Below are 14,959 nucleotides of genomic sequence, written 5' to 3' on the forward strand. Positions count from 1 at the left end.
GCAGTTGCCAACTATTTAAGTCGATTGGAGTCAGGAGAACCAAGTACAAGTGTTTGCGTTGATTTTCCGGATGCACAATTGTTCTGAGTTGAAGTTGAGCATTCGACAGAGGTCAATGAGGAAATAACTGATCTATGGATCACAGAGATGACAATGTTCCTCTGTATAGGATTGCCACCAGAAGGCATGTCACCAGATGAGCGCAAACAATTAACAGTTCGGAGTCGGAATTTTTGCCTACTCAAGGAAACGTTGTGTCATAAGGGAGTAGATGGCATATGGAGACGAGGGGTTTGACAATTTGAGAAGTAAGATATTTTACACGAGGCCCATTGCGGTATTGTTGGCGGGCAATATGCAGGCGACACGACCGACCGGAAAATTTGGCACAGTGGATTATGGTGGCCGATGACGCTAAAGGATGCAATCAATTACTGTTGGCAATGTGATTTGTGCCAAAGAATCGGCCAACCAACTGAATGAGATAAAAGGCCACATCAACCGGTATTGCGGCTTGAACCTTTCCAAAAATGGGGTCTCGACTTTGTTGGACCATTTAAACCAATAACGGCAAGAACTGACAACCGATATATCATAGTCGTTATAGACTATTGTACAAAATGGGTAGAAGCCAAAGCTCTTTGAGATAATATGATAACTTTAATGACAAAATTCCTCTATGAATACATATGGTGCAGATTCGGCTGCCCAATTTAATTAGTAAGTGATCAAGGTACTTACTTTGTTAATAAAGTCATTCATGAATTATCAAATTACTATGTAGTAGTGCATAAAAGGAGTACACCGTACTACCCACAAGCTAATGGGCAAGCCGAGTCGACAAACAAAACAATTCAAAGGAAGATCGTCAATGAAAATCGGATCGACTAGGATCAAAAGCTGCGCAATGCCCTATGGCCATACCGAACAACGTACAAGACTATGATCAGGTCGACTCCGTTCAGGATGGCATTTGGGTTAGACGCAATGATGTCGATCGAGTTCCAAATTCCCACTCTGCGTGCACAGGTGACAGAATGACTAGATGAGGAGCAGTTGGAACGAACGACAATATTGCATGCCTAAACAACGGATTGGGTTCATCATAGCAACGTATGAAGGTGCTACGATCGACTGGGGATATATCACTGGTGTCACGCTTAGAGAACAATTGCACGGGGTGTATAATTGGAAGGCCATGAAGCTGATTTTTGCACGGTGGTTGGTAGTATTATGTCCCACATTGGTAGTTGATGCATGACGTAAGACCTCGAAGAAGGAAAAGGGGTAGTCATCACAAGCAAGGGTGAAGGAATCGGTATGCAGACTAGTACCACGCGACGTGTGGCAAGAACCGGAGCCGACACAAGCACCAAGACCCGAGACCCAGCAACAACCGAACCATGCCCTGATAACTGACAACAGAAGCCAGTCGAGCCGATACCCGACACTCAACAGTCAACTCAAGTACCAGAAACCAGTAGGCCACAAACAAAATCACGACCATCACCACGTATGAAACAGAGGAGTAAGCAATTGGCATCACAACAAGTTTTCACTGACCAATCGAATCAAGAAGAATGACAACCAAAGAAAAGAAGTAGCGTCGAACCGCAATCGGCCGAACAACAACAGTTAGCCGAACAACAACCAATCGAATATACCAAGAGATGGACAATGGAGAAGTGGAAAGCGTCGACAATCTCCCCGAACAAGGTCCTTGGACTACCTGACATTCCACCAGTGGCCCATGAATTCGCGGCCCTACTCTAGTTCGACACATCTTACGAGCTGGTGGATTGGTTAGCCGAGCGATTACAATTCGCTTCCGACCTCTTAGCACAAGAACATAAGGATCAAGAAATGATTTAGAAGGCCATGCTCGGAGACCTCGAGCTCGAAGAAGAAAGGGAGCTACAACGAATCGGTTGGCAACGCGATGTCAAGAATAGAGGTATGACAATTCAAATACCCCCTCTTAATACTTCTCTAGTTGAAGTACACTAGGAGCTAGCAAGGACCACTAGGGCAGCAAAAGATATGGTAGAAGTTTGCAAAAAGGCGATAAAAGCATCCGACTTGATGCATATAGAGTGGTCAACGACCAAGAAGAACAATGAAGAATTGTCGGCTTGACTCCAACAAGCGGAAGAAAGTTAAAAGAAATGAATGAACATCTCCAAACCTACGACTTTCCTGGAACCCCACATGTACCAGACAAACAATTATGGGATCAACTACGAACCACGGAGAAAGAAGTCGAACACACCAATAAGAAGGCAAAAAAGCCGAAGAAAAGTTGCAGAAAATGAAGGATTGAATTGAGTTAGCTAAAACGCAAATCGGGGTCCTCGTGGATGCCAAGGATGGGGAAATAAATGTCCTTAGTCGGCAACTACAACAACAGACAACGGTGAAGTATGAAGAGAAAAAAAAGGTCGCAGAGCTTGAAGTGTATATAAAATTGCAGGAGCATTATTCCAACCATAGTGCTCAGCTCGAGCTGGAGAAGTCGAAAATGACCACAAAGTACAAGCAACTGGTGACGAAGTATGAACAAAAGAGGCCGGCATTAATGGCAGCATAAGCAAAATTACAATTCAACCAAGGTTTGGCAGAAGTTTGACTCGCTGAAATGTGAAAGGAAGTGGACACTATGCAATACAGAGTAAGCATGGGAGAGGAAAAAGTGTGCCTCATCTTATCTGCGCACAAAGCCAGGATGTGCCACATGGTCGTCGAATCCCTGGATAAAAGCTGGAAGACATGGTCAGCACAAGCTGCCGAATTACAACTGCTACGAGTTGACCATGAGAACAGAAAGAAGCAAGGGCGAGGCTTTTTCAATATGGACGAAGCAACGATCACCACAATTCAAGAAGAGCTCGCCATGGACATATACGAGCTTTCCACAAGCCACAAGGAAGAGATCACAAGCTCATGGAGGAATACGACGACCAACAGATGGGCACAACCGTGCAACTCGATGCCTATGAGAGAGAACGTCGTCAACAGACACGAGAATTGGGGGCAATAGGAGGTGACGACCTATCTCAAGAAGAATTTAGCCAGACCATCCCAATAAGCAACACAAGAGGCAATACCGAATAGGAGGAGGCTGAGGTAGAGTCGACGATGCGGTCGGAGGAGGAGCTTCACATAGAAAACCAGCCGCATCCAACTGACCCCGAAGTTCAAGCAAAAGAGGAGCCGACACTTTTTGACATATTGAATGAAGAGGCAAGTGACCTCGACGACGACGACACGATTAACGATGAGTCGGTCGCCGACAATAATGAGGAAAACAACTAGGAGTAAACGGTTGGGTTTGACCATGCAAGGCACTGTCCCATGGGTGTGCCATGTGTTAGCCAGTCAGCTACCCGGAGTCGGAGTCGAACGAATGTGAAAAGTAGTCAGACGAAGTCGAAGAGTACGAACAGGAGTCGGAGTGTGAAAGGATAGAATTCAAATATAATGTAACTTTGCCAAGTATAAAAATTAGAGTAATACGGTTTTGGTATAATGCAGGTTCTTGCCGAACAAGGCAAGTGTAAATATTTGAGAGAGAGTCTCGGGTCACCTATAAAAAGGGACCGAGTGCATTATAACAATATTGGTCTATTTTGATTAATATAAGTTTTGGTAGTTAGAGTAGATTCAACGGTGTTGACTACTTTGTGTATTTTTCTATCTGTCACTATGTCATATGTTGGGATTTAGTCTCTATTGCACAGATTATATTATATCTAATAATCGGTCATGAGTGTATGATTAACTGATCTTTGTACACCTATTTCTGAGTATAGAACTAGTGTCGACCAACCCATATCTCCACCACAATCTTCTTGACCGAATGTTCGACCTATTGTGTTTGTCAACTACAACAGTCGGCAGGGTAACAACTTTGGAACTGCAAATGTGCACATTTCTTCCAAGATCACCAAGGGTTGCATATCCTCTAGAAAATTGAGCAAAAGCAGCCTTTCGTAAGGAGAATTGAGGCCTTATAAATGTTACTACTATGCATTTATAGGGTCATGTGTATGCCTCCTTTTCCTCTCCCAAGAAAAATGTTACTTCAAAGGTTGTTATGCATGCTTGAATCGTATTAAACACCATCCCTTTAGTTTTATCTATGCTTATGGACAAACATTTCTTCATACAGAATACTTTTAAGGCCTTTGGATATCTTTGTAGTCATGATGGAGTGTTAGAGATCAACAATATTTCATCAATATAGTAATATTGGTATGCTATGCCTATTAGGTATGCTCCTAAACTGCTAAATCTCTCTGTCATACGATACCTCATGTATATAGAGACCAAAGAGGGTGGGTGATAGTGGCCATCCTCATTTTACCCCAATTGTGCTAACCACATCCTTTGACAACTCATTGGGAGACCACATCTTTCCTAACGCGGATTCATACAATGCATATATTCCCAGATAACATATCTATAGGTTCATCTAGGGTTTCTAGTTGTTGCATGAACCAATCACGTGGTACTATATTGAAGCTTTCTCCGATTTGCTCGATAAGCCCTCTACTATGGTAAGAATTCACGACTATGATCAATGTAACATCAAGGGGATGGTTATTCACCAAGAAGCAAAGCACTTCATTTGGACAGCATGAAACACATATTCATATGTGGGGGGTTTTTTCCACACAAGTGGAACCCACACCTGAAAAGATAATAAGTAAAAGGGAAGGGGCTATTTCTGTAATTTCAGTACTACTTTTTCGTATTGCTTATATGCCCCTACAGAGGGGTACTGTAAGAAATAAAAAAACATAAAATAAACAAAGCCAAAGAGGGCTGAAAATCAGAAAACAGAGAGTGAAAAAACAGCTTGAGAGAAGACAGAGACATTAGGAAAAAACAGAGAGGGAGACACAGAGAGATGGATTAAAAAGCACAAGAGATAGGAAGTGAAGGAGTGAGCTAGAGACAACGTTGATCTCAACTGGTACCGTAGCCCTACTTCTGTCATCTGTGGAAGAGTTCTACTCTCTATCGATCTCACGCACTACTCACACTTGCAGGTAAACCGTCCTCTTGTAAAATTGTAAATTCTTTTATTGAAAGTTCTTTCTCAGTTTTCCTCTCCATTGAAGGATGGATAGGCATGTAAAAAAAACTACTCTGTTTTTTCTTGTAACATGGACATCACTGGTTTGATATGTCTTATTCTATGGCAATGTGGAAAAATATTATACAAATCAATTTTCTCTTGGGTACATGAGTGATGAAGAGTGGACATGTATTTTGAGCTGTTTCAATAGTGTTTTGGAAGAAGCTCTGGAATGTAGGTGCAATCAGAACGTGAATTTCAGTAGGCAGAGACTTGGGATCTCTTGTCAGTTTTGATCTTGTGCCACATTTTCTCATTTAAGTGTTTCTAATGAGTCTCCAAGATAATGCTTCGGAGGATGTAGTTTGGGCTTGATTATGTTTGTGTAGAAGTTGAGCTTACATACCTCTTGTAAAAGTGTAAATTCTTTTATTGACAGTTCTTTCCGAGTTTTCCTCTCCATCGAAGGATGGATGGGCTTGTAAACAAACTCCTCTATTTTTTCTTGTAACATGTACATTACTGGTTTGATGTGTCTTATTGTATGGCAGCGTGGAAAATATCATACATGTTTTGCTCAGCAAGGTTTAAATTGAAACAACTCAAGAGTTATCCATTTAAGGTAGTGAAGTTTGGAATGATAATTGGATAATGGAACACTAATAAAGTTTGTGCTTGTCTGAAAGACATTTCTGACACAATGCACAATGCATTGTGAAAGCTCATTTTAGACATTTCTGACACGATGCACAGTGAAAGCTCAAAGAGGGTCCTATTGAAGTGAAAGTGGCAGAAAGTACTGTTAGAAAACACGTATCATTTACAACAAGTACAAGATATGCTAACTGGTATTTCTATTTGATTGGAGTATAAATATTTAGCATGCTCGGCATGAATAAGAACTTGAATCAAGACACATCAAATGTGGGTGAGTGTGGAGTTCTGAAGGGGTGTTCTTGTATTGTCACAGAAATGATAATATCTTATTGTGTGGAGGGGGTGTGGGGATACTTCATGCAATTATTTATCAGATATTTTGAGATTTTCTTAAAGGGCGAACCTTTGGTAATGGTCAGTTTGAGGATTTCTCCATAACCATAATTGTTTAAAGTCTATCTTCACATTATGACCTTGCTCTTGCAACTTTTAACGCATGGATTTAGTTATTTCTGAGATATGTATGCAACAAACCCTAAATCTAGAGTTGAGGAGCACTACCTGATATACAAGGACAACACCAATTAATAATACAATCTCTTACCAATGATATGGGTAGCAGCTAGGGCAGACCACTCGTGTTATTTGAGGTTCAAACACGAAGAGAGTGGATGCTAGCTAACTAGCAAATAAAGGGAGCATCGATATTTCCTCATGCCTAGCTTAACCATAATCCTCACTAGGCTCTTCTTTGAATCTTTGCTTAAGAAATTGTGTTACTAGAGGTCCTACCAACCCCATAAACCCACCTCCTCCTTGTTCATTGGTATCCCGTCCCATGAGAGATCTCGCAAATATCGTTGCCAAAGATGTCAAGCAAAGTTGCCCTTATGTTGCTTACTCCTACATTGGCTTTCCCTGACTTTTGCTTTGACACATCTAACAACGTGTCCAATGACAAGGACTTCTGTATCTCGACATCGTAGCTCCCGTCCTCAGTGTATTCCCTATTTGGACTCCCATTCTCATCATTTTTATATCCTTCCCTTGAAGATTGGAAGCTTTCTCCTATTTGCTCCTTTGCGTGATCGATGAGACCTCCGCAATGGCAAGAAGAGAGAGAGAGAGAGAGAGAGAGAGAGAGAGAGAGAGAGAGAGAGAGAGATATTAACGTCTTCTAAGAACAAAATTGGCCCATGAGACAATTGATTTACAATAAAAATGGGGTATTTACCCATTCTTCGAAAGTAAAAAAAGAAAGAAAGAATAAAACTTAAGCTAAAGAGTTCTAGCAAAAGAAAACATGTTCTATAAGGAAATGACTTTATACTAAGTCTAGTTTCATTTCCATCCAAGTCTCTCAAAAAGAAGCGGGAGGTCAAAGGGTTTCGATGTGGAGGTGGCCCGTGGTCCCAATGGAAAGGATACCGCTACCATAGCTACTAGGTGGTGTAGCTCACATTCCCTTATCTTCTTAATTGTTTCTACTCCACGTCGAGTCGCTTTGAAGCCCGACATCTGAGGACGTTTGGTTGTTCTTTGCATTTCTGCTTCATTAAGAGAGAGGCCGAGTGGTGTAGGTGTGTCCACATTCATCGTCTCCTTGTTCCTGAAAATTTATATTAGTTACATGTTGGTGAATATGAAAATATTATGGTTAACCTTTTGTAGTTTTTCCTCCCTATGTTGTTTTAGCTCTAAGATATACCTACCTACTCTCTTTATATCCAGGGTGTCTAATAGTTCGGAGAGGGTGGGAGAGGGTTGTAGTATATCTTGGTATTTCGCCCTTATCTCGACATAAGTTGGACACTTGCATGTAAAGTGATACTCATCCTCTATCTCTATGTGACATAACCTACATAGCCTTTCCTCTCTAGGGACTTCATTAGTATGACCGTGCTCAATCTCAAGTTGGTGAGATGATATCGTAAGTTGTCCAATGGCCACCCTTAGTGCATTTGTCAAGAATGTATCTAGATATTTTGGTCGTGTAATAAAACCTAACTTGGAGAAGTGCATGAAGTGTTCCTTATAGTACAACATTTTAGATGGGAGTGGCTCTAGTGGGGTGATCCATTTATATCGGGTATAAATTTGCCATATTTCTTGGCGTATTACTTTATTACGATCCTCATGAGAGATTAAAGTTTGATTAGTCCCATGGTTGTACTTAAGGGGAGGTAGGTTATTAATGTCTATGTCATTTGCAAGTAACCAACGCACTACAATGCTATACCAAGAGCTACTATCTCCGGACTCATATAGGGATCGGGATGCCTCAAAAGCTTGACGGGATATCCTATCTTGTGGTTGGCTATGTATCCTATGAATAAAAACTACCAATTGAAAGAGTGCTTCTACCAACATTGGGAGCAAACTGAACTCTGCTCTAATAATGTCAAGTGGTACTGTCGATTTGCTTCAGAGAGAGAGAGAGAGAGAGAGAGAGAGAGAGAGCACATAGTGTGTGTCAATCCTCTTTTGCTTTTGTGCCCAGAAAGCTATTGTTTTTGTAAATGTATTGTTTAATGTGCAAGAGGTGTCGGGGGCATTCCTTGGCATTGTGTGACAAGCACTCACATTGCATTTTCCTTTGGAGAGGCCAGCATACAGCTTGTAACCTCTGGGGTCTTGCACTTCTGAGGGATCGCAAACAAGAGTCCGTCCAATGGGATTGCCTTTTGGAAGCCTCAACCAATGTCTTCTGAGGTTAAACTAACATCAACACTTGCCAAATTGTCACACAAATTAAGAAAATGCTTGTCTTAGATTAAATAGATAATGAAGTCCCAAATTTAGATTTCATGAGGGCTGGTGATATTAGTAATATGGAGGCAATTGCAGAAGAAGTAGAGCACTAGGGGTGCATCTGGTAATTAGGGAGAAGATCATTACACAGAACACAGAGACAGAGAGACAGGCAGGCATTCAGCTAACCCTAGCAGACAGAGGGATCTGATAGCTTATCTGTGATTTTGCAGACATGTCGTCTTTGAGGAATGCCATTAAACGTCGTGCGCATAAGGAGCGTTCTCAACCGTAAGCTTACACCTTTTTAATGTATCCTACTGTTTTTCTCTCTCCTTCTCCCAGTCTATTTTCTGTTTACATTGTTCTCTGTAAAATAATCTGTGCAGAAGCGAACGACAGAAGTATGGCTTGCTTGAGAAACACAAAGATTATGTGCTTCGGGCACGAGACTTTCACCGTAAAGAAGATACAATCAAGGTATGAATCATCTTTTTCAACTTATATTTCGGTCTCAGGAATTTTTCCTTTTGTTTATTTCTTTGGACTATATTTATTTCTTTATTCTAATCTATGGATATATGTAAAGAAATGGTTTATAAGACATAGTTTTGCGGTCTCCATAGATGTCTATTGGGGAATTAGACATTATTAAAGCTATCTAGGGGTCAAGACCAGAAGTTGTCATCGTAAATTATCATTGAATGTATTTCAGAAACTTAAGGAGAAAGCAGCAACTAGAAACCCTGACGAGTTTTATTACAAAATGCTCAATACAAGAACTGCTGATGGTGTTCATAGACCCAAGTAAGTTTCATTTTCTTTTTGTGGAAGTAAATTTGTTTTCACAGGCTCCTTTTATTGGCTCTACTTGCTCTTTTTAATAGTACTTTTCATTGTTCTAGGACCATTGCCAAACAATATACACATGAAGAACTGATGCTTATGAAAACCCAGGATATTGGATATGTACTTAGTAAAGCACAAAGTGAATGCAAGGTGAATGGGAGAAAAGATAGAGAAGATGGTTTGAGTAATTTATCTGTTCACTATTGGTATGTGTGGAAAATGACTTGATCTTCTGACCTATTATAGAAAGTAGAGCGACTAAAAGCAACCTTGCATTCGACTGATCAAGAACGAATAAACAAGCATTTATACTTTGCAGTGGACAGGTAACCTTTTTATTGTTAGGTTTAACTTGATCTGGATAATTATTTTCAATAGCTTTACAAAATTGATAGATAACAAAAACTCTGAAATTATGATTATACCCTAACTACCCAATTCCATTAAATCTTTATTCATAGTAGCTTCTTTTAGTACATTGTGTCATAGAATGTGATTCAACCTGTCTATGAAAGTTTACTTTACTCTTAGGAGTTTTGGAAATAAGCTTGAAGGGATATTTTAGTGCTGCTTCTATCCTCTCATGTATGATAATCCCTAGGGATTCAGACCTTCAACTCGTATGTATGATATAATATCAAGTTGTATGATGGAACTCCCACTTTTGAGCATTCTTAATTACAGATCGTGATTGAGTCACTCTCACTCATTATGTTCTTCTTGAATCTGTCGTATTCTTGTGTCAAGGGATTAATCTCTAGTTGTAATCTTGGTTTCTTTCTTTTATTTAGTTTGAGGATCGAAAATCCATGATCCTCATGAAACAAACTTCCATTGTGCTACTTTCCTGGATTCCTCAATCTTGACCTGTGAAACATTGTGCAGATTTCTTCTTTTTGCGACTGCTTCTAACTCTGGATTTCAGTCATTGTGGCAGATTATTCGAGGTTTTATAAGTTTCCTAGGGTCACAACTAATGAATAGTCCACTCGTCTATCCAGAACAGTAAAGAAAAAAGAAAAATAAAATAAAATGAAGACATTTTTATGACAAAGTTGGTCTTTGAGCTAAAAGGTACATTATAAGTGTCCTTTGGATATTACAAAGGAGACAATCTCAGATTATGTGTTAAACCTAATCTACAAATGATTGGATACTGATCAGGACAAGCTAGTTAGTAAGTGATTATCTCCTCTAGAGTATCTGTTGAGTTGGAAGATGTCTATGTGCTTAACTATTCTTCAGCTTTCTTTGCTATTATGTTTACCTCAGCTTGTTCTTCTTTGAGTTTATGTTTGTGCTATTGATATCAGATGTTAAATTTTGATATATGAGCAACGTATCATGTGTGGTTTATATATGGACTCAATTTTGATTACTCTTTTTGTCCGTTTTCTTCTGTGTAATGTTTACTCCAGTGAGGAAGCCAGAGAACTGAGGCAAGAAACCGGAAAACAGCAGGAAAGTGATACCAAGGTTGCTATACCAAAGCGCATCAAGTTGTAAGTTAGAAAACTGATGAATACATGACTGATATGGATGAGAAGATGGGTAACTAAAACAGAACTGGTGGTATGCCAGACTTAATGATCGTGCATACAGAGAATTGAAGGATCGTGAAGAGAGAGCTGCAAAGTTGCGAACGATGGTCTCAGCCATGAGGATGGAAAAGGAGCTTATGGTGGGTAATGCTTAAGAACTGCCCAGTCTAGTTTTCTTTTGTAATAAATTATGATCATAGATTTGTATGTACAGGGTAAGGGGAGGAAACGGAAGCTGCGAGACAATGAAGTAGTTTCACCATCTGAAATGCCTGTATACAAATGGCGTCGAGAACGGAAAAAATGAGAACCAGAAAATGAGCAGCAAGTTGAGAAGTTTTGACAGCTAGATGTATATTTTTCTACCTGAATTATCAAATTTTGCTGAATACATATAAGTTAGTCTAGTGTACCTGAAATGAACAAAGCTAAATTTACCTCCAAACTTATTGATCAGTGGAGAATATTCCTTTCAGAATGTATGGGATTGATTGATTTTCCAAGGATAAAGGAGAAGGTATAATCACTTATTGTCACAACCAGATTAGAACCAATATGAGAATATTACGTCCACAAATTGATGTCTTTTATAGGTTATTGTTATCAATTGAGTCTCTACAAGTGATTCCAAGTTCACATTCACTCATAATTTACCCATTCCATGCATGTATTTTCCTGCTCATTCTGAAAGGAATATTCCTCTCTCAAGATTGTTTGGAGTTGAGAGTTGGGAATATTCCTTTCAGAATGTATGGCATCAATTGATTTACCAAGGACAAAGTAGAAGGTATGATCACTTAGTGTCACAACCAGATCAGAACCAATATGAGAATGTTACGTCTACAAATTGACGTCCACCCCCCAACACTAGGAGACATGTCAAAACATTTATCATAAAAATGCATGGTTACCATGGAGAATCTTCAAGATTGTTGAAACAAGTACGTGAATGAGAAGCCAACTGTAATATGACAATACAATCATCCAAGTCATGTGAAAAATCCAACACCATTACATTATCATGAACGTTGACATTTTGATAACTTGGACATCTAGCATTAAAATCTCCCACAACTAATACTTCTTTTATCTTCTCATATTTAGAAATGTTAGCAGAAACATTGGAAAAAGTAGTTGTCGGCCAGCACTTCTTTTCTTGTAGGTCACACCATCTTGATGCTTAAGTGGATTTAGAATTCCATCTCATTCCTCAAAAGGAACCATCCTATGCTAAGATAATGAGGAGACCTTGGATCAATTGTTGAAAGTTGAAGAGAATGGGGTGTGAGACTATGATACTTTCCCAAAAGACAAGTATAAAACAATTTACGATATAAAAACGATAATCTTATCCAAATAACAAATCATGACTAGTAGTCATAGGGCCATGAAGCAAAGAATATGTTTGTTTGGAAAACGAAAGTTTGCAAGATTCTCAACTCATGAAGGAACAGCATATAAGATGCTATCAAAAGACTTCAAATGTAAATTACACACATGAGATATATTGAAAGAGTTTGCAAATAATCACAAAGCAACCATATACAATGGCAACAAATATTATTCAACATTGTCTTGATCTCAAAGAAGAGCACAAGCCACACAACTCTCACCTTGTGAATGGACATAATTCAAATTAGGTTTTTGGGTTGTTTCCTACTCACCTTCCACCCTCCCTCCGTTGAAGGCTAGAGGATCAAGTTCGTGCTAGCTAGCGATGATTGCCACTAGTTTATAGCTCTAGATACCTACTTACATTAAGTAGAAAGTAAGAGAGGATATGTAAGTTGTCTCATATTCTTGAACTTGGCCGGGGGGTTGATTCCCCGACTTATATACTTGTATAATCTTTCTGTAAAAATCTCTCCTAACTAATGGGAAAGTAGCTCCTTTTTTGTATAAAAAAAGGAACACTTTGTATAGGTTTTTCATAATGGGTGTTTTGTATTATTATGGTTTCTAATAAGAATGACAAACAAATAGTGATTAATTCATATGTTCATTCAATTTATTTGACCCTTCAAAGTTTATGGATTATTATACATTCAACATATTCTTTCTCATACTTTTTGTGTCTTTAGAAGATGGTTTCTTTATTACTCCTCCCGATAGTTTCCATGCCATAAGAACCCTCTTTTTTTTTCTTTTCTTTCCAAAAAAGACTACTTCCATTAGTTAAGGCAATGTACATAGGATAATATACAACTCATATCTTATAGGCCAACTTGCATGTCAAAAGGAAAACAATATGTGTAAAGGAAACAACAAAAACAACTCCAAAACACCACATCTTTCGAAGAGCATAGCATTACCCGAACGCATACCCTCCATGTGAGCCTCATACAACCCGAATGCAGCATAGGCATCCTCCACTCTCTTCTCATGGCAGCACCCATCTATATGTTAGGTACACTTGGAGGGAACAACCACTGTGGTGGTTTGACCATATTAGGTTAATAGAATAATGCATTTTGGCCATCTTATTAATTGATCTTCATTTGAACAACTAGAAAGATTTCTTAGATGTGGATATTATCATGAGTGTTTGCTTGCCATAACTTTCAAAAGTTAAAATTTAATTTATTGACCTTACTAGCTAGTTACCATTATGTAAAAAGCTCCTATCGTGTGGGGGATTGTCTCCTCCCTCCCATTTAAAAATGTGAAGAGTAGCATGGATTATTTTGCCAAAGGACTAGCTTTTGTAAACACTTGCCTCCCAATGGAATGCATTTATTTCGTTTGCAAACACGTTGCCGACATTCATTTTTCTTCCGGATGTTATTTCACCAGTACTAATCTTATATTATCATGGAAGGAATATAACCCAAAAAAGCATGCGCAGTTGAAGACAAAACTTTAGAAAGTTTTGTCATAGTTTTCCATTATTCAAATACAAAAAGGGAGGGTGACTATTCTTAAGACAAATGATGATGAACACTATCAACAAAAGAGACAATGCCATGCATTTTTATCATGTACTCAACACTTTGCCTTTCGGCTCCATTACTATGCTCACAAAAGTGTGGGTTGTTGAATTTACACTTGAAACACGTGTTTAGGATTTATGCTCATGACTAGTGAGATTGTAAGTTTATGGTCAAAGTGAGACTCTTCAAGATCAAGTAGATTTTTATGTGCTTTATTACAAACATGATTTGAAAGACAAAATATTATCTATCCATTGAACGAAACCAATTGTTGTGAGTCGCACGCCCATATCCAAATCATTAAGGGGATTATTTGTAAAATTCAATTACCTTTTCATAGTCTTTGTTCGAAAACTTGGAGTACAACAAGAAAACGTTGTTTTCCCTTCATTTTGGCTGGAATCCTATCACGAATATCTCTAGATTTTTCTTATTTGATGATTATGGTAGGAACACAAAGAGTTTTGATAGGGTTCTAGCCCTTTGATTCACTGGGTTGAAACGACATCATTAGGCCTTGTAAATTTATACAAATTCTCTAATAAAAATCACGATAGATAGCCCGTGGTATACTGAAGGAATCAATAATGTTGTACGCAATCCCATTAGTTTTTGAAAAGACCACAAAGGATAACTTTGGTAGGCACACAACATACCTATAGATGCATGGTGCAATTTGCTCACAAAGAGAATCCATGCATCAATAGCTAAATTCAAAACGTCCAACTCAAACCAATGAATGAAGGGATTTTTTTTTTGTTGTTGTTTATGTTCACCATGGATAGGCTGCATGTACTCTTTGGAAGACAGCAATCGCGATGTTCCATGGCGGAGTTCTCTTTTTTCCTCGCAAAAGTCTATATGTGAATCTACCTAATAATTTAGATGTGAACTGGAACCTTCAAATTTAGATGTGAACCGGGAACCTGATAATTTCGTCGTCTTTCATTTAACCATGACGTGAAACCCAGTTCGAAACCGGAAAAAAGGCCCCATTAAGAGAGGACGGAGTGGGCAATATTCGGCCGGAGGTATATTCCTATCGGATCCTCGCGAGATCCGGAAGAATATTCTCCTCCTAGGGACTAAAGATAGAAAGAAACCAACCAACCAACCTTAACAAAGACTAGATGCATGAAAGAAGAAGGGAA

At 39.0% G+C, this 14,959-nt stretch overlaps 1 protein-coding gene across 1 annotated transcript; it reads left to right on the forward strand.

Annotated features, from left to right (window-relative positions):
• The first annotated feature begins 4,892 nt into the window (after window positions 1–4,892).
• EDA14 (embryo sac development arrest 14) lies at window positions 4,893–11,466 on the forward strand. Its single transcript, XM_087334470.1, has 9 exons — window positions 4,893–5,051; window positions 8,722–8,779; window positions 8,878–8,968; window positions 9,204–9,295; window positions 9,394–9,487; window positions 9,584–9,663; window positions 10,756–10,839; window positions 10,919–11,018; window positions 11,093–11,466. Exons 2-9 carry the CDS (start codon window positions 8,724–8,726, stop codon window positions 11,183–11,185), a joined length of 690 nt encoding a protein of 229 aa, XP_087190596.1. The 5' UTR covers window positions 4,893–5,051; window positions 8,722–8,723; the 3' UTR covers window positions 11,186–11,466.
• Window positions 11,467–14,959: the final 3,493 nt, after the last annotated feature.

This window comes from Azolla caroliniana, unplaced genomic scaffold, assembly GCF_043228905.1.
Source record: "Azolla caroliniana isolate FFs.n. ecotype wild unplaced genomic scaffold, voAzoCaro1.0.p SCAF_18, whole genome shotgun sequence".
Taxonomy (NCBI): domain Eukaryota; kingdom Viridiplantae; phylum Streptophyta; class Polypodiopsida; order Salviniales; family Salviniaceae; genus Azolla; species Azolla caroliniana.

What these genes read in the sequence shown, in the direction of transcription:
- EDA14 (XM_087334470.1), top strand. Translation starts at nt 8,724, where the DNA reads ATGTCGTCTTTGAGGAATGCCATTAAACGTCGTGCGCATAAGGAGCGT. An exon ending in AAGCACAAAGTGAATGCAAG is followed by an intron (nt 9,488 to 9,583) that starts GTGAATGGGAGA and finishes GACCTATTATAG; the next exon opens with AAAGTAGAGCGACTAAAAGC. An exon ending in TTATACTTTGCAGTGGACAG is followed by an intron (nt 9,664 to 10,755) that starts GTAACCTTTTTA and finishes TGTTTACTCCAG; the next exon opens with TGAGGAAGCCAGAGAACTGA.